Source organism: Haemorhous mexicanus, chromosome 1 (assembly GCF_027477595.1).
Source record: "Haemorhous mexicanus isolate bHaeMex1 chromosome 1, bHaeMex1.pri, whole genome shotgun sequence".
Lineage (NCBI taxonomy): Eukaryota > Metazoa > Chordata > Aves > Passeriformes > Fringillidae > Haemorhous > Haemorhous mexicanus.
Genome location: NC_082341.1, coordinates 22,633,046 through 22,658,243, shown reverse-complemented (window position 1 = coordinate 22,658,243; position 25,198 = coordinate 22,633,046). Strand labels below are relative to the sequence as shown.

The 25,198-nt window shown below is 40.3% G+C and overlaps 2 protein-coding genes across 4 annotated transcripts; both read right to left on the bottom strand.

The window, feature by feature from the left end:
• Window positions 1-3,300: 3,300 nt before the first annotated feature.
• On the bottom strand, window positions 3,301-11,806 carry CLDN12 (claudin 12). 2 transcript variants are annotated; one of them, XM_059842940.1, is made up of 3 exons: window positions 11,711-11,806; window positions 9,347-9,413; window positions 3,301-7,278 (listed from the first exon to the last, which is right to left on the bottom strand). In XM_059842940.1, exon 3 carries the CDS (start codon window positions 7,254-7,256, stop codon window positions 6,519-6,521), a length of 738 nt encoding a protein of 245 aa, XP_059698923.1. In that variant the 5' UTR covers window positions 7,257-7,278; window positions 9,347-9,413; window positions 11,711-11,806; the 3' UTR covers window positions 3,301-6,518. The 2 variants fall into 2 exon arrangements, with proteins under 2 accessions (XP_059698923.1, XP_059698933.1); XM_059842950.1 differs by lacking the exon at window positions 11,711-11,806 and adding an exon at window positions 11,506-11,673.
• Window positions 11,807-12,761: 955 nt separating this feature from the next.
• GTPBP10 (GTP binding protein 10) lies at window positions 12,762-24,886 on the bottom strand. Of its 2 annotated transcripts, none has more exons than XM_059842919.1 (10): window positions 24,728-24,886; window positions 24,061-24,254; window positions 23,879-23,970; window positions 22,718-22,862; window positions 20,111-20,184; window positions 19,154-19,206; window positions 16,168-16,275; window positions 15,595-15,672; window positions 14,539-14,662; window positions 12,762-13,801 (listed from the first exon to the last, which is right to left on the bottom strand). In XM_059842919.1, the coding sequence occupies exons 1-10, from the start codon at window positions 24,758-24,760 to the stop codon at window positions 13,581-13,583; spliced, it is 1,122 nt and encodes a 373-aa protein (XP_059698902.1). In that variant the 5' UTR covers window positions 24,761-24,886; the 3' UTR covers window positions 12,762-13,580. The 2 variants fall into 2 exon arrangements, with proteins under 2 accessions (XP_059698902.1, XP_059698911.1); XM_059842928.1 differs by having other exon boundaries at window positions 24,061-24,249.
• Window positions 24,887-25,198: the final 312 nt, after the last annotated feature.

The following is a 25,198-nucleotide window of genomic DNA, read 5'->3' as shown; positions in this document are numbered from 1 at the left end:
TTAAGCCCATTTTGTGAGAATACAGTTCCTTCCAGCTGCTTCCCAAGACGACAGTTTTCCAGGAAATTCAACCTATCTACAGAACACCATAGCGAAACAGTAGAAAGAACCTGAGCATTTTATTGTTGCTGACTTGATTAAAGAGTCAAAACAGTGAAATGACAGTAATCCATGGTGCTGAGTCCTTAAGATAACACTAAGCTATTCACATCTAGCCTATAAATGAATGGCGTCCTATCTGGCACTGTTAATTACTAAAAAATAAGCTCCTTTCTTACTAAAATCATCATCAGGTTTGGCATATATACATAGTTTAAAGCATTGTGATCTTCAAATTCAATAGAAGTCAACTCCTTTTTGTGCTTCATTACCTTTTTTTCTTGCCATATTGTCTTTCTGAATGAATTAGGATGAAATGAAAGGAACAAAGGAAAAAACTTTAAAATGTTTTGAAACATGATTTTTTTTTTTGCCTTGCTATTAATGTTCTGTGTTTTTTCTCCAAATGTAGCAGTTTTCACCAACTTCTACAATTGATAAACACAAACCACCTTAAAAAAATTCAAATTAACAGAATCTTTCTTACGAAAATTTCTCACTAAGTGAGAAAACAAAGGTATCAAAGTAAGGCTTCATGAAGAATCAACCTAAGACTGCCATCTTGCCTTTCTTCCACCACATAATCCCACTTTGTGTTGGCAGTAGAGCTTGTGACCAGGAGGCAGACCAGATTAGCCACCTGGGGGACTGAAAACTAAATAAGCAGAAAAGATAAACAGCAAAAGGAGCAATAAGACATGATTTCATCTCCTGGTAGCAGACTATATTTACCCATCAAAAAAATCACATGCTGAAGCCTCTTGAATAGTAGGTCACAAAGGGTCTGCAGTAACAGAAGATAGATCCAGGACATCTTTTAGGAAACAACTTAGTTTTGACATAACTGTTAGTATTTATTTCAACTCCAACGTGAATTTGTAAATGATCTTACACATTTGCTTATAAATATATTGTGGCTTTGGCAAGAAAACTAGAGCAGTATCAATGGTTACAGACCCTCTGACTGGTGGAAGGGCTGTAATATGGGGTGATAAGACCACAGAGAGACTGGAGAGCACCAAGCTTTGGTGCTAAAATGTCAGCCTTGGCAGTGATGGCCACACAGCAGGCATGGCATATAGCTAAGAAGTGGTACTGAGCACTTGGGTCAATGTCTGTGGTCCCCAAGGACACATCCTGCCTGGGCAGTACTTGCATGCTGTGTTTACTTATATTCCTCTAGGAGTCTTGGATGTTGAGTAAAGCTTATTCGAATACTTAGAGCTTTCATTACATATTTTTCTCTTCATTAGAACAGAAACTAGGACAACAACAGCTCTTGAAGTCCAGTTGTCTGGTCTCTCTCCTCAAAGCAATCAGTAACTCATACACTGCAGCTCACCACAACTTCTGCTGCCCTTTCTGAGCCTTTACATCTCCTTGCAGCTGCAACATCCAGAAGACAAGGGCCCCATACTGCCCAGCCTAACACCTGAGTAACCAAATTGACTCTTTGGTACAGAGACAAAAAGCAGTTTTGAAAACAGTAAAAACTTCTTACCCTCCAATGGGGCCTCTGTATGTCCCTCTTGATGAATAATGATGTAGCAGTGGAACAAAAATCTTCCAGGAAAGCTTATGCTGCTTCTGAGGTGCACTGCTGCTCAGTAGGTACATGAAGGGTTAAGTAACATTACACACCTAATGAACCACACATGTAAACTCAAGACCTGTGAAATAAAGGAAAAAAACAGCCAAGATACTTGTTTGCAATGAGCACAAATAGGTGGGATAGTTTTTAGGAATTTTAATAGGAAAAAAATGAGTCACTCCCACATTTTGGGAGAAACTGAGTTCTCTGCGTTCCAGTATTCACACCAACATTCAACCAGCCAGCCCCTAGGTTTATACCAGATCAAAAAGAGAGGAGGCCTGTCTGAAAGTGACAGCAAAGGAAGAAATGAACCCACTGAAGCAGAGATTATAAAATCATTTTTACACCCCCTCAAATGAGTTGCAGTACTGACAACTGCTTTTTACTGTGCCTACTCCACAAGAACAGTTCTCATACAATCTATTTCCCAAAAGAGCTTAAACCCCAATCTCCTAGAATGCCAGTTGGGAAGACTAGAAATCCTGAGGAATTACCAGCAAGTGTCACTCTATTCTGCAAAATAATTCAGGTTTTGTGAACTTGAACTATGGAATCAGCATTTTTAACACTCAAAGGGATTTTGTATTTTGCCCCTTAACAATGGGGAAAGGCTCAGTGTAGCTATGTGGGTTTAGATGTTATGGTAGCTGCTACCTAAAGCTATTCCCCAGTAAGCATCTCCTGTGGAAAAGCTGCCTGGGGAAGCATTCAGGCAAGGCACTCAAGTCCACACATCCCCACTTACCACGGCTAGCTCAGCAAAGAGAGGCAGAAGGGCCTTTTTTGTATGGCCAGCTCCAGCAAGGTTTATTGCATCCACCACACCAAAGGGAAACCAGGGACAAAAGACCAAGCCATGTGGTGTGCACAAGGTGAAGTATGGGGTCAGTGGCCAGTGGGCTGAGGGCAGGGGGGCAGCAGAAGTGCCAGGGCAAAGGGCATCAGCCTACAGGGAAAACAGGCCAGCCACCAGGGATACCACAACCAGTGAGGAAACAGGGAAAGGAGAAACTATGAGAATTTGGGACATACGGGGAAAGGAATGGGGTGGATGTGGTGTTGTGCAAGACCCCATGAGGAAGTCCTTTCTGTCCACCTAGGTGGGGAAAACTCTATGGTATCTTTCCAAGGCAATGCCCTGGGGGATGTCCCTGAGGGGGAAGGATTCAGAGGATTCCACAGCTCAGTACTGAGTCACTGTAACCTGCTGACCTGTAGTAGCCAGGAGCAGCACAGAAGTGAAGCATCAAGAGCTACCACCATCTTTCTGGAGTGCCACAAGTCCCTGGGATGCCCAAATGACTTTCACAGGTCAGGAGGCAGCGTATTCTCCAGCTGACATTACATCCTGCACAGCAGATGGGAGGGCAGGAGTTTGGCTTATCCCCCCTTTTCAGAAGGGCTGTTTTGGAGCTTTGTGCTGCTTAAAAAAATTACTTTGTTTTGCTCAAAGCAGGAGTCCTATAAAATTAGGCAGCTAAAATGCAGTATACACATTTTAAACCTGTTAAGGTTTAAAACAGTCTGGTGATCAATATTGAAAGGTAAAGTCTTTCATATTCTAGTAGATACTGTTTTCAATAAAATGAATCCAAATAAACGGCATCTGTATGAGAGTCTTTTATTAAAAATACATATCTTTTGTTTCACATAAAAAGAACCAACATTTAACACAATTTAAAGAAGTTGGACAGGAACTACTTGAAAAAAGACAGGTTCCTGTAATCCCAGAGCACCCAACCTTTACTGCACAAGCTACAAATTAAAATCTTTCTGTTCAAGACCCCAAGTGCTTGTCCTGCGCACAGCAGTGCCCAGGAAGGTGCAGCTGGTCAGAGGCAGGGGTGCTAACTGCTCCCCAAAGGCTGTTCCCTGGCAGACATACCTGCAGGACACGTGCTCTCTCCCAATCCAGGGAGGCCTGTCACTCCCCAGCCCTGGTGCTGGGCACGATGGCAACCTTAGCAAAAAAGAAATGCTGGAGTGGCACTCAGCTCAAGTGTCACAGGTTGGCCATGTCTTTCTGTAACAACGGAAATACAGCACAGCACTCCCATGTAATTTCACTTAGGATCCATCAGAAACATATTAACAGCACTGATGAAAGAAAACCAGCTATGCTTCAGTGATAGAACATGATACAACAGTCTTCTTGCTAACTGAAACCTATGCTGGAATCCATTATCTTCTGGAGCCCCACTTTGCATAACTAATTCATCTCTGGCTTTTGGAAAGACACAATTTTCAAACCAACAAGTTACCAGCTTAGGCAGCAGCAAATACTAATTAAGAGTTCTGTACATAAAAATCAAAGTCAAAATACAAAAGAGCTGTCAGAGGCATCTGCTATTAAAGTGCACAGAAAACAACACTGGCTAAACTTATATTCTGGTAGAAAGCAACAGTTTGCCAGGCTGTCATTCTTGTTCTGGAGATGCTGAAAATTCAGCTCCTTTTTGAGTCACCAAGAGACACATTCATCAACTCTTAAAAATTATCAAAATGCTTTGCAAATTCAGGCTCAGAGTGTATCAGATGCTGACTGTAACATTTACTGGCCAACTCATAACTGAAGCAAGGCACAAAGAAGAAAAGACACTGAAGTGATGCAAAAGCAAGATGACATTAAATCACAAACCAGTGGCCCCTTTGCTTTGACCTTACAAGGCATTAAAGGAGATGGGCAGCTAAACCAGCAGTGTTGGACAACCAGACTAACAGTAAAGCAAAGTTCAGGGCTTGCATGTCATTACACATGTTCTAATCCCATGCAAGTCATGATCTGATTTAAAAAGATACTTCATATTCATACTCTCATACCCTGTAAACCTAAGAGAGTATCATGTTTAGGCCTTTGAGGCATATCCCCTTACGTACTCTTTACTGTCTAGTGTTAACTCCTTAAGTCTGCTGTTAAATCAAGCACTGTGTTAAAGGCCTGTCATTTCACTGACTATGCTGGGAATTACGATAGAGATCAGCTTCCTCCCTCAGTCCACTGAAGTCTGAGATCTGCCAGCTAAAACACAATCTTTCTTTGCATACTGTTATTTCACAAATTTTAACAGACCAATATTTGCCCAGTACAGTACTTGTTTCTATTTCTAACAGCTAGAGGAGGAAACTAAATGGTTTTCAGGAAGTTGGATGAATCTTCAGAACTGGAATTAAAGAAATTGATTTGACCTTTTTTTGGAAAAAAAAAATAAATATTCTGGGGTTAACGAAATGCAAATATCCACTAAGCTCCAGAATGCCACTAATCAAAACAGTTTTCCTTACTGGGATGACATCTTAAACATAAGATCTCAATTTACCAAAACCTGAGAGAATCGAATGCTTGCTTTAATTATAGATAGCACTCTTCAACTCACTGTCATGAAATTTTCACGTAATGTCAAAGCCCATATTAAAGAGCTTGGATCCTTAGGGCTCATCTGCTGCTCTGTATTATAGAAGGCAAAAAAGTGATTTAAAGACATCCCAGGTTGGGAATTTACAATCCCTCTTCATCCTTGTAGAGCTACACAGTGAAGCTCAAAAGTTATTCAAAATCTCATCTTACGGAAAATAGGATAGGAAACTTTCTGCATTTATGAGGTGGCAGCAGGGGAAATAACTACATTTTAAAATAGCTGAATTTAAAAGGTTAAAGAACCAGGCTGAAAACATTAAGTCTTAGTAATGAAATAAGCTACAGCATGAAAAGTCCATCAACCAAAAAGATCAACTCTGAAAAAAACACAAGCTCATTGGTCCTTGTATATACACTTAAAAAAACCATCTAGATTTAAAAAATCTCTCCCCAGGGTTATAAGTCCCTTTTCAGAGAGATAATTCCTTTTTCCAGAGATGTTGTTATAGCTTGTATACAGTGTTTCAAAAGGATCTTTCATAGTTTTCAGAATTCTTCATGATTTTCCTAACCCTTTTTGTACGGAGTGACATTTCTCTCCAGAACTGAATACTTTATATCATACTTGAAAATCCATTTTTAAAAAGGCCTTCAAATAAAACATCCAAGGTTCTAATCACAATTTTTAAATACTAGTGTTTTTAGTTTTAATCACAAAATACATCTTGTGAATTTGCCAACTTAGTAAAAAACAGACTAGAAATAAAATTCACAAAAGATTTCTAGCCTCCAGTAATACACAAAATGCTATTACAGCACAGAACAACATTCTTAGTTAAATCAGTTTTATTCCTTCTGACAGCTACTTTGAAAATAAAGGGTAATTTGGCACTAATTCTGTTACAGAAGTTCCAAAGCAGGTATCTGTTTGTGTGTACAGCAAAAAACAAAGAACAGTGCACAGAACAGAACCAGTCTGCCAAACACCCTTTTCAGACATCACATATTACAGTATGTGGGTCTGGATGAACAAGAAACTCAGTGAATCCCCTACACCCAGTTCCATTGCCTGCATCTGGACAATACATGGGTGCAAGGGTCTTACAATGAGATAGGAATCTAGGAATAGCTTATTAAATCTCAAAGATGTTCAAACCTCCTTTGACATCAGCAAGCAAAAGGATGGATGCAAACAATTGTTAGTGTACTGTTCCAGCATTAGCAGCAACTGTGACTGTAGTGAGCTCAGAGTCAGAAAAATAAGAAGAAAAAAAAAAAAGGAAAGGTGGTCAAGAATTAACAGACCAGAACAGCAACAGACTTGCTGAAATCAGGCCTCCACGGCTTTGTGCCTTGGGAAACTTGACCTTACAAAGGATTATGCTCAGTGCAGTTCAGCACAGAGAATCAAGCCTGCAATTTTCATGGCTTGAACGAGCACAAGAACTTGGCTTCCAAGGCTTTGTCTCCTTAAGATGAATGTGTCACAACAGGAATGTCAATTTCTACAGCAGAGAGGCGAGAACGTGTGGAGTAGGGCTGAGAGGCATAGCTGTGCATGCTGGGGGCGTGGGAATACAGGGGCTGCCAGAAAGGAGAAGGGAGGCTTTTGCATGCACAGTACCACAGGAACAGCAGGATGGAAGTGAAAAACAGACCGCCAGCACTGGCAATGGCAATAAATACAGAGATGTCAAAGCTGAAGATGGGCTCGTATTTTCTGTTCAGATAATTGTTATAAAAAATTACCCAGATGGACGGAGTGAGACAAATGGCACAGGCAAGCAGGAACAAGAGGCCGGCCACGAGGTGGCAGCCTGCACTGTTTACCAGGCACTTGGCCAGTTTGACGTTTGGCACGCTCGATACAAAGGCTGTGTTACACATGCCAATCATGCAGAGGAACAGAGCTGAGACAGCAGTGAACATACTCAGAGGAAGAGCAAACTGAAGAACACGCAAATCCAGCTGATCAACAGCCGTGTACCACTGTGGGTCATAGATCACACAGTCTCTGCTCCCATCAAAGCGTGCACACTTAATCCAGAGTCCAGTGTAAACGGTCACATTCCTCTCATTCTTGTTGTACGTGTACAGTCTCATCTGCCTCCAGTTTGGAAGCAGAACTGCTGCAAGGAGCCCAGCTACTGAGGCTGTTCCACTGAGGAAGGCCAGTACGGTCGCCGCATGAACATCCCGGCAGCCCATATTTGCCCACAGAGGTTGTTTCCTGTGATTAGAAAGAAAAATATAAATGAAAACCATGTACACAGGACTAACCACAGTCGATTTTTGATTTTAATAAACTTACACGACAGCTAGTAGGCACTAACTCCGTGGCACCTTCTTTGTCTGACACGCTTAAGAGAGCAGTAACACTGTCTTAAAAACCATTAAATTCATGCTTTAATGAAATGTCAGGTTGTTTCACAGACTTATGACTTCTCAGCTGCCCGACTTTTGAAGTTGCTGTGTTCAAGATGAAAAAGAAGCACATTTGAATGTGTGAGTCTACACAGCCATGATTTAAGTTCACCTGTCCTCAACTGGCAGCTCCCTGTCTTTAGCCCAGATACAGTATCAGAGTGCATGCTCAGTCCTATCATGCTACTGCATGAGTAAAAGGGAGTTGCTTAAAATCCACATCATTAGACTGGCAGGGAACGCATATGTAGGCAGCTATACACATTTTATATAGGCCAAACTGTTGACAAGAGCTGTGAGATAGTGGCGGAGGCTCTGTTGAGTAACTTACTATGAATTTTTCAACAGCAACTAACAGTTCTGCCACACTACTCCTGCCTTTCAGAATCAACTGTCCAACACACAAACAACTGCAGAAAGCAGATGACTCTACAGCTTTCACATCTTCCACTCCAGAGCAAGTGTTAATACTGCTTCCTTTTCAATATAACCACTGTCTGCATATCTACTATAGCCTCTTGTCCACTGAGATGCTGAGAAACAGTCTCAATGATGAGCCTTTACAAAACAAAAAAAACTTAAAAAAAAAAAAAGACTCAATTCAAGTTATCAGTTATCCCTTCTGTGCATGACCAAAATATTTCAAAGAAGCCTAATGCATAACAGGCACTGAGCATTTACCCCAGAGTGTACTTGAAGCTGGACACTAAGAATTATACTACCTAAAAATGAACGGACACTTACTGAGCACCATTTAGTTATAAACTCCTCCTGAAATTTCTTCCAAATTATTATACTGCACTGTGCATATCTGTCAAATGTCCGAAGTCATAAACCAACGCCTTAAGTACCAGAAGTTCTGCTTAATGCACATACAGGTAACTGAGTATCTGTATCACAGAAAGGCTATAGACATGGCTGCAAACAAAAAGGCAGCTGGATCTGATCCCTCACTCTCCTTTTATATCTGCAAACATCCAATGACCAGGGGGCTCCAGTTTTCAGGTGAGGAATTCCCATGTACACTGGAAACACATTAAAAGCATTATCAAGCCATACAACTAGCCAGCATTCTATTGATTTATAGACAAATAAATGAAGTTCAGTTTGTTCCCTAAGAAACCATTAGGCAATTATTTTATGCCACCCAACCCTAAAGAATTGCACTGTAATGTGGACACTTTTATTTAAGTGCTGATCACAGTCTAGATTCTAAAGAAGCACTCTGGAAAGAAATAATGACAACCACATTTATGCTAGAAACTACCTTATTTGTCAAAAAGACAGCATTTTATTGTTGCTAAGGATAGCTGAGTGTAGGCAAGCTTCTCTTCCCATGGCAGTAAACTTTTCAGACAGCAGGTCATCAACAGGATAGCCCCCAGGTAGGGGGACCAGAGAAGTATTTCCATTATGATTATTTTAATATGATGCTTAACCCTAGCTTCGGTAAGGGCAAAACAATCAACTTGCAAGAAAATGGAACTATAACAAATGAACTTCGAGGGTAAATCTAATATTACATCAAATTTTGTTCTCCTCAAGGTGATGCTTTTGCTCTTCCATAAAGAGCTTGCCTTTACCTGGATAAAACTTCCATGCAGACAGGGCATACTCCAAGACAGAGCTGTATATGAACCAGCTGGAATAAACACATGACTGACCATTTTCAGAAACCTGCTGTTTCTGTAAATTCATTTGCAGTAGTAGATTACAGCAAATAGGCACGTTCCCCACCATCCCTTCCATCAGGGGAGACCTATCCCATCTTGCAAATACTGCTGGCTTGATGATTGTAATTATAGCTTCAGGTCCCTCATGAAGACAGTAACAAAACAGGTATTGTCTTAATTAGATGGCTTCAGCGCACTTACCAGCAGTGTCCTCAAATCAACAGAAACCTTAGCAACTTCTATAAGCAGGAAAAAGGTGTTACTGGATCTAAGAAACAGAACAAAGAAAGAGTCAACACCACATTTGTTTCATGCAATTTCAGTAACAGAATTTACACTGCAATTCAGGAATTAGGAATTTCTGTTATGTTTGCATTAGACTGACTCCATCACCTTCTACAATTTGCTCTTATTTAAAAAACACAACTCAAACTACTTTTTCTTTCTTTAATTTTTTTCTCCAGAACTTGTTCTCTATCTATTCATCTCAAAAGACAAAGGTGCAAAATACTGCTTCTCTCATGGGCATTCCAAGACACAGAGTTTGCATCCTGAATTTTATGTTTTTAGAAAAAAAAATCCATAAGAAGTCATACCGAATGATTACTGCAGATGTTAGGTTCAAGGCTGCACTTAAACAGCAGTGAAGAAAGCGTGCAATGATTATTTAATTTCAGAAAACAAAGGACAAGCTCTACATTGTTTATATATCTTGTGGGTCCCTATTCCTTCCTGCATTCTACACGAAGGTTTCAAGGAAACTGGAGAAAACCAGGAAACACTGGTAACGCCTTTTCAATGGCTGTCCAGCTTTTCCAGAGGAAAAGACCCTCTTGAGGATTTTCTACCCCAACATCTAAGTCCCAAGATCAAATCTGCAGGTCGTAATAGGTAAATCACTTTACTACTGGACAGCATCAGACCTCCAAGTATTGACATAACAGTATGCAACTGTTAAAAGTTACAATCTACAGGCAAATTTGTTGGGCTAACACGTGCAAAGACAAAGTTTATTCTAAACTACTCATATCAAACCCTGAAATATTATAAAATTAATGTATGAATACGCTCCATCACCTACAAAAACAGCAAAGAAATCCTTCTATTGAACTATCTAGGCAAGAACTTTACAACACAGTCATGAACCCTGATTTTTTCAGTGAATGAGAAAGAGGGTTTCAGATTTGGAAACTCATTAACAAGAATGCGATTGCATGTAACACAGAACTGCAGATGCACAGCTTGGAGCAGCAGCTTTTGTGCATTAACATTACTGATGAATTTACAAGCTTTCTATGCACTTTGCAGCTGAAGCCAAGATAAACACACAGACCTCCCTCTGCAGGTTCACACCCATGAACAACCACAACAACATAATTAAGTAGAAAATTAGTGCAGGCAAACAAACTGTCAGAGGGAGCTGTGCCCAGCCCAGGAGTCCCTCCCATTAAATGATGAAACCTGTGTTGTAATAAACAGATACAGAGCAGCTATGGAATATTCCCCAATACCCAATTCATTTCTGCAGAAACTGAGTTTCTTTTGGTTTTCTCTTCTTCTCTTTAGTCCATCTGATTTTACTGTCTAATCCTGGTGGTGTTGAATAACTAGGGACCTCAGTCACTTGCCAACCAGTTGTCCAAGGGAAGAAAGCACACTTTGGCCAGATAAAACGCTGCCTTGCCTCAGATTTTTGGCTTCAGCTTCTTCCATCCCAAGGATTTTAAAGCTGTACTGTACAAGGCTCTTATAGGATCCACAGAAGCTACCAGTCCTAATAATACACCTTAATAGGGACAGATTTTATCCCCTATTCTGAAGATCCGTTTTGCTGTAACAAGAGATGCTGGCTGAAGCTGGTTAAAATGCAGTAAGTAATGAAAGGCCCGCAAGATAAAAAAATGAAAAAAAAAAAAAAAAGACAACAAAAAGGACATTTACTATAGACATAATTCAGAAATGAATAAAACTAGCTCTGTTCCTTTGCACGGCCTTGAGAAGACCATGGTTTGGGAAGCATCACTGTTTTGTAAAGCCCTGTAGGAGAGAAGTCACAGCATAATTTATCAACACAAACGGTTGCCTGACTATCCACAACAGCATGAACAGTTCAAAATTTTTCACGAGTTCTGCCTAACTGGCTATCAGAAACTGGAGGCCTAAAGCTCGCCAGTTTCAAGGGACTGGCTCAGAACCAGTGCCACCACTCTCTTTTTAAATTCTGTAAATCAATCATGCAGTTCCACGTTGTACAAAACTCCTTTTAAAATTAAATATGGATGTTCCGGGTTAGAATTAACGATCCTAGCTAACAGATTAGGATTTCCAAGAAAAACTTGGAGCAGAGGTAATTATTTTACCGACTGAATCGGAAAGAGCAGCTGACGCACGGAGAGAACACACAGCGTCCTCCCGGGGAGCACCGCCGATCCCCGCCCGCGACAGCGCTCCGAGCCCGCCGCACTGCGATCCCGGACTCGCGGGGGAGCCGGGAAGCGCCACAGGGCCCGGGCTGGCCCTGCCGCGGCCGTGCCCGGTCACCGGGCCGGGGTCGAGCCCGCTCACCTTGCTGCCGCGCTCAGGAGGCGCCATGGCCGCCGCTCCGGCCGCGGAGCCGCCGCGCTGAGGGGAGGCCGCGGCCGCGCGGGGCCTTGTGGGGCGAGGCGCGGCGCCGGCGCAATGCGGGCCCCGCCTGGCCTGCCGTAGCACGGTCTCCCCGCCGCGCCCGCCCGCTCGGGGCTCTCCGCTTCCCGCAGGGCGGAGAACTCCGCCAGCCCGGGCCGCAAACGCCGGTGCTGTAAAACACGTCCCTGCGATAAGGCAGCTGACCGCAGGTCGGAGGAACCCGACTGCGGCAGGCAGCTACGGCCTACGGCGGACAGCTCCAGTCAAACCATGCTGCCTCAGTCCAAACACAGCCCCACTGCCCCCTTATTGAGTGAGGTTAAGACCGGTGTTCACGAAGCGTGGAAAAATCAAAATGCTATTTTCAGCTATGAAATAGCCTGCAGAAAAGGAGGCTCAGGGGTGATGTTATCACTCTACAACCCCCTGAAAGTGGGTTGTAGCCAGGTGGGGGTCTGTCTCTTCTCTCCCAGGCAACCAGGAACAGGGTGAGAGGAGATGGCCCCAGTCTGTACCAGATTGAGGAGATGTACAATCTACAGGATGAGAGGAGATGGCTTCAATCTGTCCCTCAGGTTGGACATCCGAGGAATTTCTTCACAGAAAGAGTAATGGGCTGCCCAGGAAGGTGGAGGGTAGAGGTGTTTAAGGAAACAGTGGACATGGCACTGAATGCCATGGTCTAGTTGACAAGGTGGTGTTTGATCATTGCTTGGACTCAATCTCACAGGTCTTTCTCAACCTAATTGATTCTGCAGTTCTGTTAAATGGATTATCAAGAACTGACAGCCTATTCTTAGCATTAGTGAAAGCATATTAGCCCTGAACACAGTAAAATGAGAGGAAAATCACAGTAAGAACCAATACCAATGATAAAATAAATGCACTATGACAAACCATACCTATCTTCCCAGTGACTGCTTTAACAAAATCTAAAGAAGCACGGTATGATACATATATTACAAAACAAAACAAAACCAAACTAGAAGGCTTTGATGTATTCAATCTTATTTTGCTTTATGAGCAATTTAATAGCTTTAAAGTAGAAAACATCTTGACCAGTAATGGACTTCTAATTTTTTTTAAATTAAAATGTGAGTGTGCCTTCTTGTAATACAAAATCTAGAACACTAAATATTTCCAAAAATGTATAGCTCTGTTGAGAAGAAGCCGTTTTCTTCACTGAAATGTAACATAAACCAAACAACCCCACAAAAGGAGGGGATCACAGATTAAGCATGGGAATTTGAAATCAGGATTTATACAACTAAGATGACTAGAGTAGGCACCAGCAGGTGCCAAAAACCCCTCAAACATTACAAATCAGTCTTGCTTTTTGTGCTCCTATAAGTCACTTCCTAGTAGCTATTTCTATGTATTTTCCTTTAAACCCTTAAAACCAACAAAACCTCTACAATCCAATACCTGTCACAACAGCAGAACTGGTTCACCTTAGAAGGCACAGACCCTGGAAAATTCCTCCATCAGAAACTTCCCTTGGTTCTTCTGATGCCCACAGGATATGCAGAGTTGTTGAACTTACTCTGTTGTGCAAGTTATATTCCCTGCATTCCTCTCACTTGGCAAAAAATATTCCAGAGATCATCATTTGTTAAGCAGTGCTTTGAGTTACACATACTTTGGTTTTACATTGCTAAGCTTCGTAGCCAGTGTAAATAAAAAAAACTTGTCACTTTCCCCACCGTGCCTTCCCCAGCTGCCTAAACAAATGGAGGGAAGCAGGCAGTGAGGGAAGAGGGAACAATGTGCACAGTTAAAATATTGAAATGTGTGGATCCATTCAGGAATGTCAGCTTCTATTCATTTGTCCTTCTTTGGAAGTCTGTAAAAGCAGGAGCTTCTTTTTCCGATATTCTTCATTCACCTGCTCTGCTTGCTCATCTATGGATTTTCTTAGACATGTTTTGAGCTCCTCAATTCCTTCTCCAGTATATGTAGATACAGGAATCACCTCTCTGAATTCAAGAGTATTTTCTGGAATCATTTCTTCCTCTAGTAAGTGAAAGAAGTCTGAAAAATTGTATTGAAAGAGTTAGTACAATCTCCTAGTACTGTATCACTACAAAGCCCATAAAATCCCATTAAATGTAGAAAATAAACTTTAATAAATTACAGTTATAAACATAGCTGCAATTAATATAAATACTATCTGCATAATTAGTTTTCTCAAATCTCAGAAGACAAGCACTAATATGGCAGTTATACCATTCCTAATGCTGCCATGATTCTATACACTTCCAATGAGCATAAAGAAATCCCAAGTTGCAGAATATGGGAGAATATGGACTTAAGCTTTTCTGGTTTCCACGCGCTCCAAGAAAGAGAAAGCAATTCACCCCAATGTAATTGCAAGATTGAAAATAAACCTACATAGACCTTGCCAGAATTTTCACATGTTTATGCCAAAATCACATGACAAATGGTACATATGTCAGTGCCTGTGAGGGGACCTTCTATGCAGGTTACTCTTATTCCAGACACCTAGACTGGAAACTTACTCTCCCATATCATGGTTAGGAAAGATCATCTGAGATATCTCTATTTTATTACAATCCTTTCCCAAGAGTGAAGCCATTACAAATGCATATAAACAGAGCTCTAAATGCAGGAACTGATTTTAAACATATGTTCAAATAATAATTTTACTAGCTGACTTCAGTTTCAAACAACTCTCTGCCAATGCAGAGTTATCCATATGAAATCTTACTACTACTTTTGATGAAAGTTATCGTTGGAATTTCATTTACCCTGAGGATTCTCAAGTTGTGTCATAAGTTCATCCAAGTTATCCTTTGCACAAGGCAAATCCATTTTATTAATGGCAAGAAGCGCAGGCTTTGTTACAAGTTCCTCTTTGTACAGCTCAAGTTCCTTAAAAGAAAAGTAAATTTCCCTTAGTAAGTATTTGTAGTTTAACAAGTGCTACTTCAATTTTAAATCTCCTCTTGCATTTGTTTAATTGCCTAAATAGCCCTTCTTGCCCAAGCAACTGTGAGTTTGACTTGAGAGCTCAAGGCTGATATATTACAGCACAGAAGAAAATAATGTTCAGTGATTGAGTAATTTTTTTGCTCAAAGACAGATTTCAGGTAAACAGGCTAGCTCATCCTGAAATGCCTCTTACAGAAAGAATGAGAGTTTTGGTTTTTGTTTATACTGACATCTGTGAACATAAAATCAATTTCAGAAAAACTTCAGACCTATAAAACATATAAGAAAATCCTTTGTAGAGTGTTATAATTCTTAAACATTTTAATATTAGAAAATCCCAACCCGAACAAACTAAAAATAAACAGCATTACCTAAAATGTAGAAGATTCATCAACTTAAGTCATACAGTTAGAGATAAATTTAAAATGACACAATATGTATTATTCCAATCAGAAGCATTGTTAAGAAATGGAAACAGTGAATGTCTGCAAGGCTGGGGCCTGATGTTGGTCTATGCAGTAAGGGCATCAAGGCAGGGCTTTAACTGTAACCACACATTTCTACTTCTTAAAATGCTACTGGATTGGGGAACTGAAAATTACGTGTCTTTTTACCTTTACTTGACTGTAAGAAATATCCCACACACTGCATAGATTAATCAATTCTGATAATAATTATCTGGTACCCAACACAGACTAGACCAGTTTAACCTGGACAAGTAAAAATAAAGACTTTATCACTTTGGAGAATCTCTTTGGTCACTGGCCTTTTATTATAAATCCAGAAGACACACTAACATTTGAATGTTTCTCGATCAAAACTGAGCCATTGTCTTGACTCAACAACTGTCACATAGGAAGACGAGAACTTACCTTTGTTAGAAGCAATATCGTTTCAAAGGCTGTTCTGAACTGAGTCTTCACAGACAGCTGAAACCCAGAAATATCAACCTGAAAAAGTTACACATAAACAAGTTTTGTGGTGTAAAATTTTGTTACAGTATCAAGGTACTCTCCATCAACTACTTTGCCCTGGAATGTCCATGGCAATGTGTTCACTCCTGGGCAAATAGAAGAGGGCAACTAAAAGCAAAGAAACCTCAGAACTGGAGGCACAAACTGCTTAATTCTGATACAGTGTTTCTCAAAGGTCTGGTTTTTAAACTTCTTATGGGAAATCTTACAGAAAAAAAATCATGCTTTTGTTATGCTTGGAACACTTCACTGTTCTAAATTAATTGGAAACTTTCAATGATAAATTCTATTTAAGAACTTAATTTATCATTAGTTATTTGAGTGGTCCATTCTGTAAACACAATTACAGCTATATTTATCACAATCATGCAAATTACAAATGACTTTCTAAATTCCAACTACATTGCAATTAAGATATATTTTATTTATTGCACTTTAATTTCAATAAACTGTAAATTTTATGTAACTTACAACTAAGAGAAGCTGTTTGGTTCTCTCTACATGTTTGAGAAATTTATGGCCCATTCCTTTGTTTGCATGTGCACCTTCAATCAGTCCTGGGAGATCAGCTACTGAAATCTAGGAAAACAAATGTTTCAAACAAAATACTTCCAGTAAGCAAACCCAGGGACTTTAAACTATCAACAGTGATTACCACTATATACAAACAAAAGAACCCAGAAAAAATAATATGCATTGGCTGTTTCAATACATTTACAATCTATCATTAGAAGCAGATTAAACAAAATGCTGCTATTACACAGACCTGGTGCTCCTCATGTTCCCCCTGTCTATTTTTTATAGCTGTCTGAAAGTACAAAAGAGAGGGTAATAATAACTCAGCAGAGATCTTAAAAAATTTAGCTATTACCTGAGAATAAAACAGACTCTGAAAGGCGATCAGCTTAGGCTATCACCTTTGTATAGAATTCGAACTGTCACTGAGACAGCAAATAAAGTCTGTTCCTTGTGGCTACAGAGTATCATTACTCCAAATACAAACCCACTTAACACTGCTCCCCTGAGCATGAGAAGCTACAAGAATTTGATTTCCACTCTTCAGCTCAAATGAGACTTTGATTAATCAATCAGCTTCCAGACAGAGCCCAGCAAAGACTGCCAAAACGGTCAGGGACCTTGCCATTTTCTCTGCTGGTTGAGAGGGCTGTTGGACAGCTGAGGCAGACCGAAAAAAGGCAGAATGATAATGAAACCCCCCAAATGGCTACTCAGTAAGTCACAGAAAGCTAAGACAGATAGTCAAGTAAAGAAGAGCAAAGGTAGGATCTTCAAATCTATCTAATGCCCATTTAGACAGCAACTGGATTAAATTGAACAATGCCTGAAGCCAGCATACCATAAAATTTCCAGTGTGCTACTTGGTGCAAAAGGGGGCTCAGATACTCTGGTAGAAAATGTAAGTGATTCTTCTAGTTTTCATTATCTGGTACTGAGCCTGAAACCCAACTCTACTCAGGTCCTCTACTTCTGTGTCTTTTTTTTTTTTTTCCAAGCAGTAATGACAGACAGCATTAGGAAACTTGCACATATTTTCTTTTTATATTGTACTAAGATAAAATGAGCAAATTGTGACATATCTCTTTAAAAATATGTTCTTTAAGAAAAGATGAGTCATTGTCCTTTGAGTGATACAGGAAAGACACCTCAATTATTGCTCTTAATTACACTGCTTATGTTGTTTTGGTTTCAGCAGTTGCAATATGGAGAGAACTTCCTCTTATCCCCAGAAGTTCCCCGTGATCACAACCCCGAGTTCCCTCGACTTCAGGAAACAGGTATTTTGTCCATATAGTTCCTATATAGCCCCCAACACTGTGGTATAAAAACCATGAACTGTAGAAATGGCCAACAATAAGGATCACTGGCTATGACAAGACAAAGACTTCAGAAAAGAAAGGCAGAAGTGAAAGTAAATCTCTTGTTGGAGAAAAATACACCAGTATAAGCAAGAGATCCTCATTCATGGTAGACAGTTTTTTGAAAGGGCTATGAAAAATCCTGTTTATTTGCAGTATAGCTTTCTAGGATAAGCTACCCTAAACTAGCAGATAAAATGAATATAAAAAAAAATTCCCCTAGATATATTGCATCTCTGCAGGGAACCAGACAAACTAGACTTACTTTCTTTAATACACAGTTTACCTGAAGTTTGTTAAATGAAGGTTTCAAGCATCAGCTACTGAGTATCCCTAGCATTATTGGTTCTGAAAGCAGAAACAGTAGTTTTTTGTCTTTTCATATCTGAGGGTTATGTTTTTCTGGTTAACTCATCGGAAACCCTTTTAATGCACTCGCCTTTTATCTTCAAAATGATGAGTCCAGTGCTGCATGTATCATACACTTCAAAAACAAAGTAAAAGCACATCAAAGAAGATTCAAGCTTGAGGAATGAAAATGTTTGCTGCAATTTTTAAAGCAAGCTGGGGTCCAAAATCTATTAGTCTCTCTAGTCTCATTTAATACTGGTTTCCCCATCAGCGGATACTGTAGAAAGGATTCCAGGCACCACACAATTAATCTGACAACTTTTATCTGAAGTGGGTGGAACAGAGCTCGCAGAAATTCAGGTGGTAGGGCCATAACTCCAGCAGTCTCTCACAACCACAGCCTATCACAAAAGGAACTGGACCCAGGTGCCTCACCTCTCAGGTAGTGCACTATCCTGGCTGTTCAGGTAATCACTATCGTGTCATACTATTTCAGTTTTTAATTCAAAAACCCAACCCACCAAACAAAAAACCCCTACGCCCCAAAAAACAAACCAAACCAACAAAAACGCCACAAAGACAAAAAAAACCTAAAAGAAAGTTAGAACAGCCAACCTTGAAAGTCATAACAAGAAGTTATGGTAGCAGGGTTATAATCACAAAACTCCCTGCCATTCACTAACGTAGATCTTCAGCTATTGCACAAATCTGCATTCCACTATCCACTATCTGCATTCTGAAAATTACTCACTCAGTCCAGAGCTCTCTGTACAGGCAACTTGCAAGAAATTTGCTTCTTCTAAATAGAAATAACAGCTGGTCTCTGAAAAAATGATTTTTTTCCAAGTCCTAAACTTTTAAGAGTACACTAGGACACAGCAATCTCAATTCCATAAATAATTTCATACCTCTAAGACTGTAAGCTAGGATTAGAACCACAGAAGAAAAGTAAGGGAGAATGAGAAGCCATTTATTAAAGTGACTTGAAACAAGCTCTACATCATAATACTGTATTTGGCTATGAAACTCTCTTATTATTACTTCATAAAACAGTACTTTTCTCACAACTCCTGTTAAGCCCATGTAATTGCATTTGACATGTACATATTATGAATACACATATGAAAATACCTAAAAGTTTTCATTCTCTTTCTGAAATTTTGTTAAGCAACATAAGTAGTCACTCCATAAAACTTTAACAAACAATCACAGTGAGGTTTCATACCAACCTGCTTATAATCTGCATACATGATCTTTCCTAGTTCAGGCTGTATTGTTGTGACTGTGGCAGGAGACAGGAAGAAAACAAAACTGGTTTAACATTAAAAAAATGTTTAAGTTCCAAAACATTTTAATATTATAGAGCTTTCTCAGTGTATTTAAATTAAACAAATGTGGAGTAGCAAAAAAAAAAAAAAAAAAAAAAATAAGGAAAAGGAATAAAGAAAAAACAAAGTAAGATATATGAAAATTAGACCACAAAAAATCCAGTGCTTCAACAAGTCTTATCTCTTTCTGCAGTTCTGCCCCAGTCATCCCAAAATGGGAACAGTGAAGGTAGAGAAATCTCAGACACAAAAACTATTACCTAGACTATGGATTAGCTTCCAAACAATGAAAGGTAAAGTGAGATGAAAAGGCTGTAAAGAGTTGGGAATGGTGCAAAAAGGTCAGTAGGTATTATTGGTACTTGCACTCTTTAATTAAAGATCAGATAACTAATTTGAATTTACTGATAGAAAAAAAATAAAAAGTTTCTGTCCATTTTTCAGTGGACAGATTAAAACCCCAAAATCTTCTCTGTTGCAAGTGGTAGCTAGTTCTAAAGCATACAAGATGTTCAGACAAAGGAACTTGACAGTACATATCTTGTAGACTGAGGACATTGCACAGCACAGAGAGTCTCAGTTGCAATAAAAGGGGCTGAGACAAAAATAAATGTTAAATAGACCCTCCATTAACAGGTTGAAGCATTATGGGGGTGTATACATGAAAAACTGAGGTGGGTAAAGGAACTGGACACTGAGGTAGCAAGTATCTCCTTGAAGTATTTATTATAATTAAAAAGCCAGGCAACATTGCTACACCCTACTCTTTATTAGAAACCTTTATTATAAGCAAGTCAGTGAAAAGACTTTTTGCTGTTGGGAAATTTTACTGCTATGAAAATAAGAGTATGAACTTACATGCATAATTTGCAATCTCAGGTTTGGCATGTGAAATCTTGCTTAACAAGGATGACTTTCCTGCATTTGGAAACCTAGAAGGAAAGTCAGGATTGATACACTGAATAAATACCTTTATGTTTCCTGTATATTTATTTCCAAATGTGTTGTTTCATGCCATCATTTTTGCCCTCATTTACTGAGACTATTTTTTTTACACAAAACAAACAAGCCCCAAATCGTTATGATTTACTTTTTGACATCAAATCTGAATAATTTTTCTAAATCCAACAATGCTTCCTAAGGATGCAGGCAGAAGAGTTATGTAAATACAGGTGAAATATATTTAAGGGAAATATTTTAAAGTCACTCAGATAGAAATACAGCATTACCACTCAGGTACACTTGGATTCACTCTTCATGTGCTATAGCTAATTTTATAAATTATGCTTGCATTCTAAAAAGCTGTCATGCAAATATATCTTACCAGCTGGATTTACAATCTCAGCATACACATCAGGGTTTACGAAAACCTACACTTTAAGTACCAATGATACCTGTGCTAGAGTTTAGCTAACACAGCAAAGCAAATGTGAAATCAGAGAGAGTGAGACTGTGTATATGGACACATATATGCACACATGTGCACAGTTTACGTGTGGTTTTAAGGCAGCTGTATGAAGGATCCTGAAATTAGTACTAACTGGTTCTACTACCAAGTAAACCTAAAGGAACACCTAGGAGCTGATCTGCGCACACCTGTCTGTTAGAACATCTCCACTTTACAAGGGATAGCTATACCTGCATGCCACAACAAAAGTGATTCTTAAGGGATACACCAGCTTTTACAAAAGCTTCTTCACAGAATACATCTACCCACTGAAATGAAGACCTAAGTTAAGACTGAAATTGTAACACCCACTTGTTTTAAAGATTAACCTGAGCTGGAAAAGGCACAATAGATTTGACACATGTAAAACTTGAAGTTAATTCTGATACCCAAGGATAGACTAGAGTCCTTATTCTTAGCACATACTCCATCTAGAAAGACCACAGAAGACTTGTGTTCCAGTCAAATTCACAAATATTCATCTCAGAATGATGAAAGGCAACTCAACAAAGTCACAAGATACAAAGGCAGGTGTCACACAGAAAACCAAACAGTCTCCACTTGAACACATGGAGAACCATGACCTGTTAACAAGGCTGGTAACTGTATTACAGGCCTTTATAAAGGGGCTGTACATAAATCTTTCCTAAGAAAATTAAAGCAACCTAATGACTCTTGTTATAATAGGGAAACTACTGAGTGCAGTTTTCATATAATCTGATGTTGAAAGGTGCCTTAAAGACATTCCAGAAGGTTACTCTGGTCATATACTCAAGAAAGCACTTTGTTTCCACTGAAGTAGATTATGTTCTTTGAAGTTTAAATTGCAACCTAGACTAACACATCACAACCTGTACCCAAACTTGATGGGCCTTTCTCAAATCTACATAGATTTTTTTTTTACCTGATCTAATACCAAACCACTCACAAAAAAGGCAAAAATAGCAAACACAAAGAGATCAAAGTACAACCACAACCATTGGAGGCTGATTCATATTCTCAATAAGAAAATTCTATGCTTCTCTAATTGACTGATAATGATTTTTCTGTCCATTTTGAAGGCAAACTGTCAGCTGAAATACAAGATTAAAGAAGCATCAGTATAATAAAACTCCTGTACTTTCACACTAATCAAAACAAGAAGAAAATTCTGTCATGTAATTACTGAAGACCAACTGAAAATTATATAACTTTAGAGAAATTTTATACTGTCAAAATTATTTCTAATAACAAAAAAAGAAAAATAGTGTATCAATCTGTCTTCAAGTTTCCATTTTTTATCCATGCTGTCTTCAAGTTTCCATATTTTACCGATATATAACAACTAGACTATTTCCATCTCAAACTCATAATTTCATGTTTCCTATGTTTTTTTATTAATAAGGACCACAGGGCTGTTTTATGTTAGCAGATGCTAAATAGAACAATAGTTGTACTACACTAAAAGTGTAGGCTGTTGAAAGCTTTTCTCAAATAAAAATATATTTATCTGTACTGTTATAAAGCAGCAACATCGATATGCAAGTCCTATTGTTCCAGTATGTAATTACTTCCTTCCAACACTACAAGCTGGTTTTTAGAAGGAGTAGGAAATGAAGCTTTTGGCATTCTCTTCAGAATTGCTACTGAAAGGATCTACTTGTGCCAGTGCCATGAAGTTAAACATGCAATATGCAGTTTTCTTGGCTCTGTTTTGCACCTCCTACCTACTTAATAAATGTTGTGCTAATAATATTGTGGCCATCACTGCAACTGCTAAATACAATTATATTACTAATTATGTATTATCCTGATTCATGAAGCCCTTCGCTCACCAAAACGTAACAAATACTTTCAAATGTTAAAATTAATTTTAATAGCTTTAAACTCAATCTGATTTTTTCAAACTGCAAATAAGTTAGGTGACAATGCAAATGCACAATTAACACTCATCATCCAAACTCTCAAATTTATTTGAAATAGAATTTGAAATGTACTACTTTGTTTTCTAATATTAGTTTTCAAACTACCATACTTACCCAACTAAGCCAACATCTGCTATAAGTTTCAAATCAAGGTGAACAGTTCTCCTCTGACCTTTGCAAGGCAGGAAGTTTGTAGCCAAAGAGCCTCCAAGACCTCCACGAGCTGCTAAGAATCTCTCTCCTGCTGCATTAAGCTCTCCTGCAAATAAATTTGTTAGTGAAAAAACACAATATCCTGCAGTAGTTCACTTGTGATTTTCCATTTAAATGTCTCCAGTTATAAGACAATTTTGTGTACACTTCCTTGCAAGAACTGTGCCCTCAAGGTCATGGTAATTTTCCTTGTTTGTCAGCAAATGAAAGCCATCACACCCCTGTATTTTTCTCTGTCATACAATCAGTCACCTCAGGAAAACTGCAGGCAGGCAAAGTATGGCCAAAATGGAGGTTCTGAACCCTCCAATATTTGAATTCAGGAATGCAAGGAAAAATATGCATTGATAGAGATGTAGCTCCCTTCAGATGGTTCTTATTTTTCCATTAAGATGCAGACTATGATATCTGCCTTAGGGTTAGAATAATTTAAACAACAAAAAAAGCACCACACTTGGATATCTTTAGCCCCCTGATATGCCTGCATCATAAACAAATCTTGCAATACATCCAATGTAGTTAAACATCCAAACCAGGGCAATTTGGGAATTTAGTTTTAATTCTAAACAGTCTGAAAAGAAAAGCTCTGAGAAACTGCAAAGGAACCATTGAGAGCTATTCCAAGACTCTTGAAAGAGATCTTCCTGGTGAGTAAAAAACACATATGCATTTTAAGTAACCTAACATTCAGCAAGGATCTTTGTCTTTTGAGCATTTGCATAATTCAGTAAAGATATAGGAACACTTACTTGGGTTTATGCAGACATAGCTTATGAGAGGTCATGACCGGGTCGGTGGAGGATTGGTATGGCTTCCAGCCTTTAACACACGTTTCCAACAGCAAAGGACTTGTATGTAGTGATACAAATCAACTACTGCTAATTTCTGCTTTTCCAACAATTTTTACAATGTAGTTGTCAACTCTTTGGCCAAACAAAGAAAAACATAGACATATTTTGGAAAACCTATAACCTTAAAACGTCCTAGTAGTAGAAATTCACTAGATGTTATCAGTAAATGTGACAAACATTAGATACCTTAAAACAAAGGAAAGGTTCTTACCAATTTGCTTGCCATCATCATCAAGAACTGAAATTCCCAAAGGCACATGAACTTCACAATCTTTTCCTTTTTCACCTTTTAGAGCTTTAACACTGGGAGAAATTAAACCAGGCTTAGTACTTTAGGCTATTTTGCTTTCTGGAAAAGTTGTAAATAACAACTTTCATTAAGAAGATTCTTACCTGCTGTTGGCTCCAGTTCCAGCTACAAATCTCTTCTGGGGATATTTCTCCCTAATGCTCTTTAAGGTAGTCCTTTCTCGGGCGACGAACCAGACATCACCACCTCTTCCTCCTTCCCCTCCCAGATTAGGATAACCCATTCCACCAGTTCCTCCTCTCACATAGACCCGCAAATCGTCTATGAAGTTGCTGTACTAATAAAACAACAGTTTCAACATCAGTTAATTACGTTCTCTTTATATTTCGCTTCACAGAAACGTGTGTAAAACCGCTTGGACTGATCTTTCATGGCAATAGATGAAACTTCAGAAAGCAGAGCGTATAGTTTTTAATCAATGTTAGCATGTCTTCCCCGGCAGCGACACCTCACGGTGCGCAGGGTCCGGGGCAGCGCGGGGCAGCGCGGAGCAGCGCAGGGCAGCGGGCCGGGCCGGGCCGCGCGCCGCAGTCCCGCCTGTGCCGCCACGGGGGGACATCGCCGGCGGGCCCTGAGGGAGCCGGGCGCTGCGGGCGGCACGGGCGGGGCGGGACCGGCCCGCAGCACCGGGCACAGGAGAACTCCCGGAGAAGCCCCGCAAGCGGGACCGCGGCTCCCGCCAGCCCTCCCCGCCACCCGAGCGCCGCCGGCGGCACCGTCCCCACCGCTCCCCGGGCCGGCCGCACTGACCTTCCGCAGCACCGCCGCGCCGCACCGCACCATGGCGGGAGCAGCCGCCGCCCGGGCCCAAGCGCAGGCCCAGGCCCGTGGCTGTGCAGAGGGCACGGGGCAGAAGGGCGGGCCAGCTCCGGGCGCCCCACGGCGGCAGCGCAGAACCGGCCCCGCTCCCGCCCTCAGACGCGCAGGCGCGGCCCAGCCCGGCGCGGCCCGGCCCTCCCTTGGGCTCCCGGCGCCGCTGCAGGACTGGCGGCTGCTCCGAGCCCCGGCGCGGCGGGGCCGGCCCCCGTGCTTGACACCGCCGGGCCCGCGCCTCGGGCCGAAGGGAGGCAGCGACGCCGAGACCCGCAGGGCTAGCGGGAGTTAACAAATCGTCCGGAGTTACAGAGGATGAGACGGGTCCTGCCTCACCCCTGAAACAGGCCTCGTAACCTCAAAGGAAGGACCCTGGGCAAAGAACTACCTTTGCGTTTATTGCACATT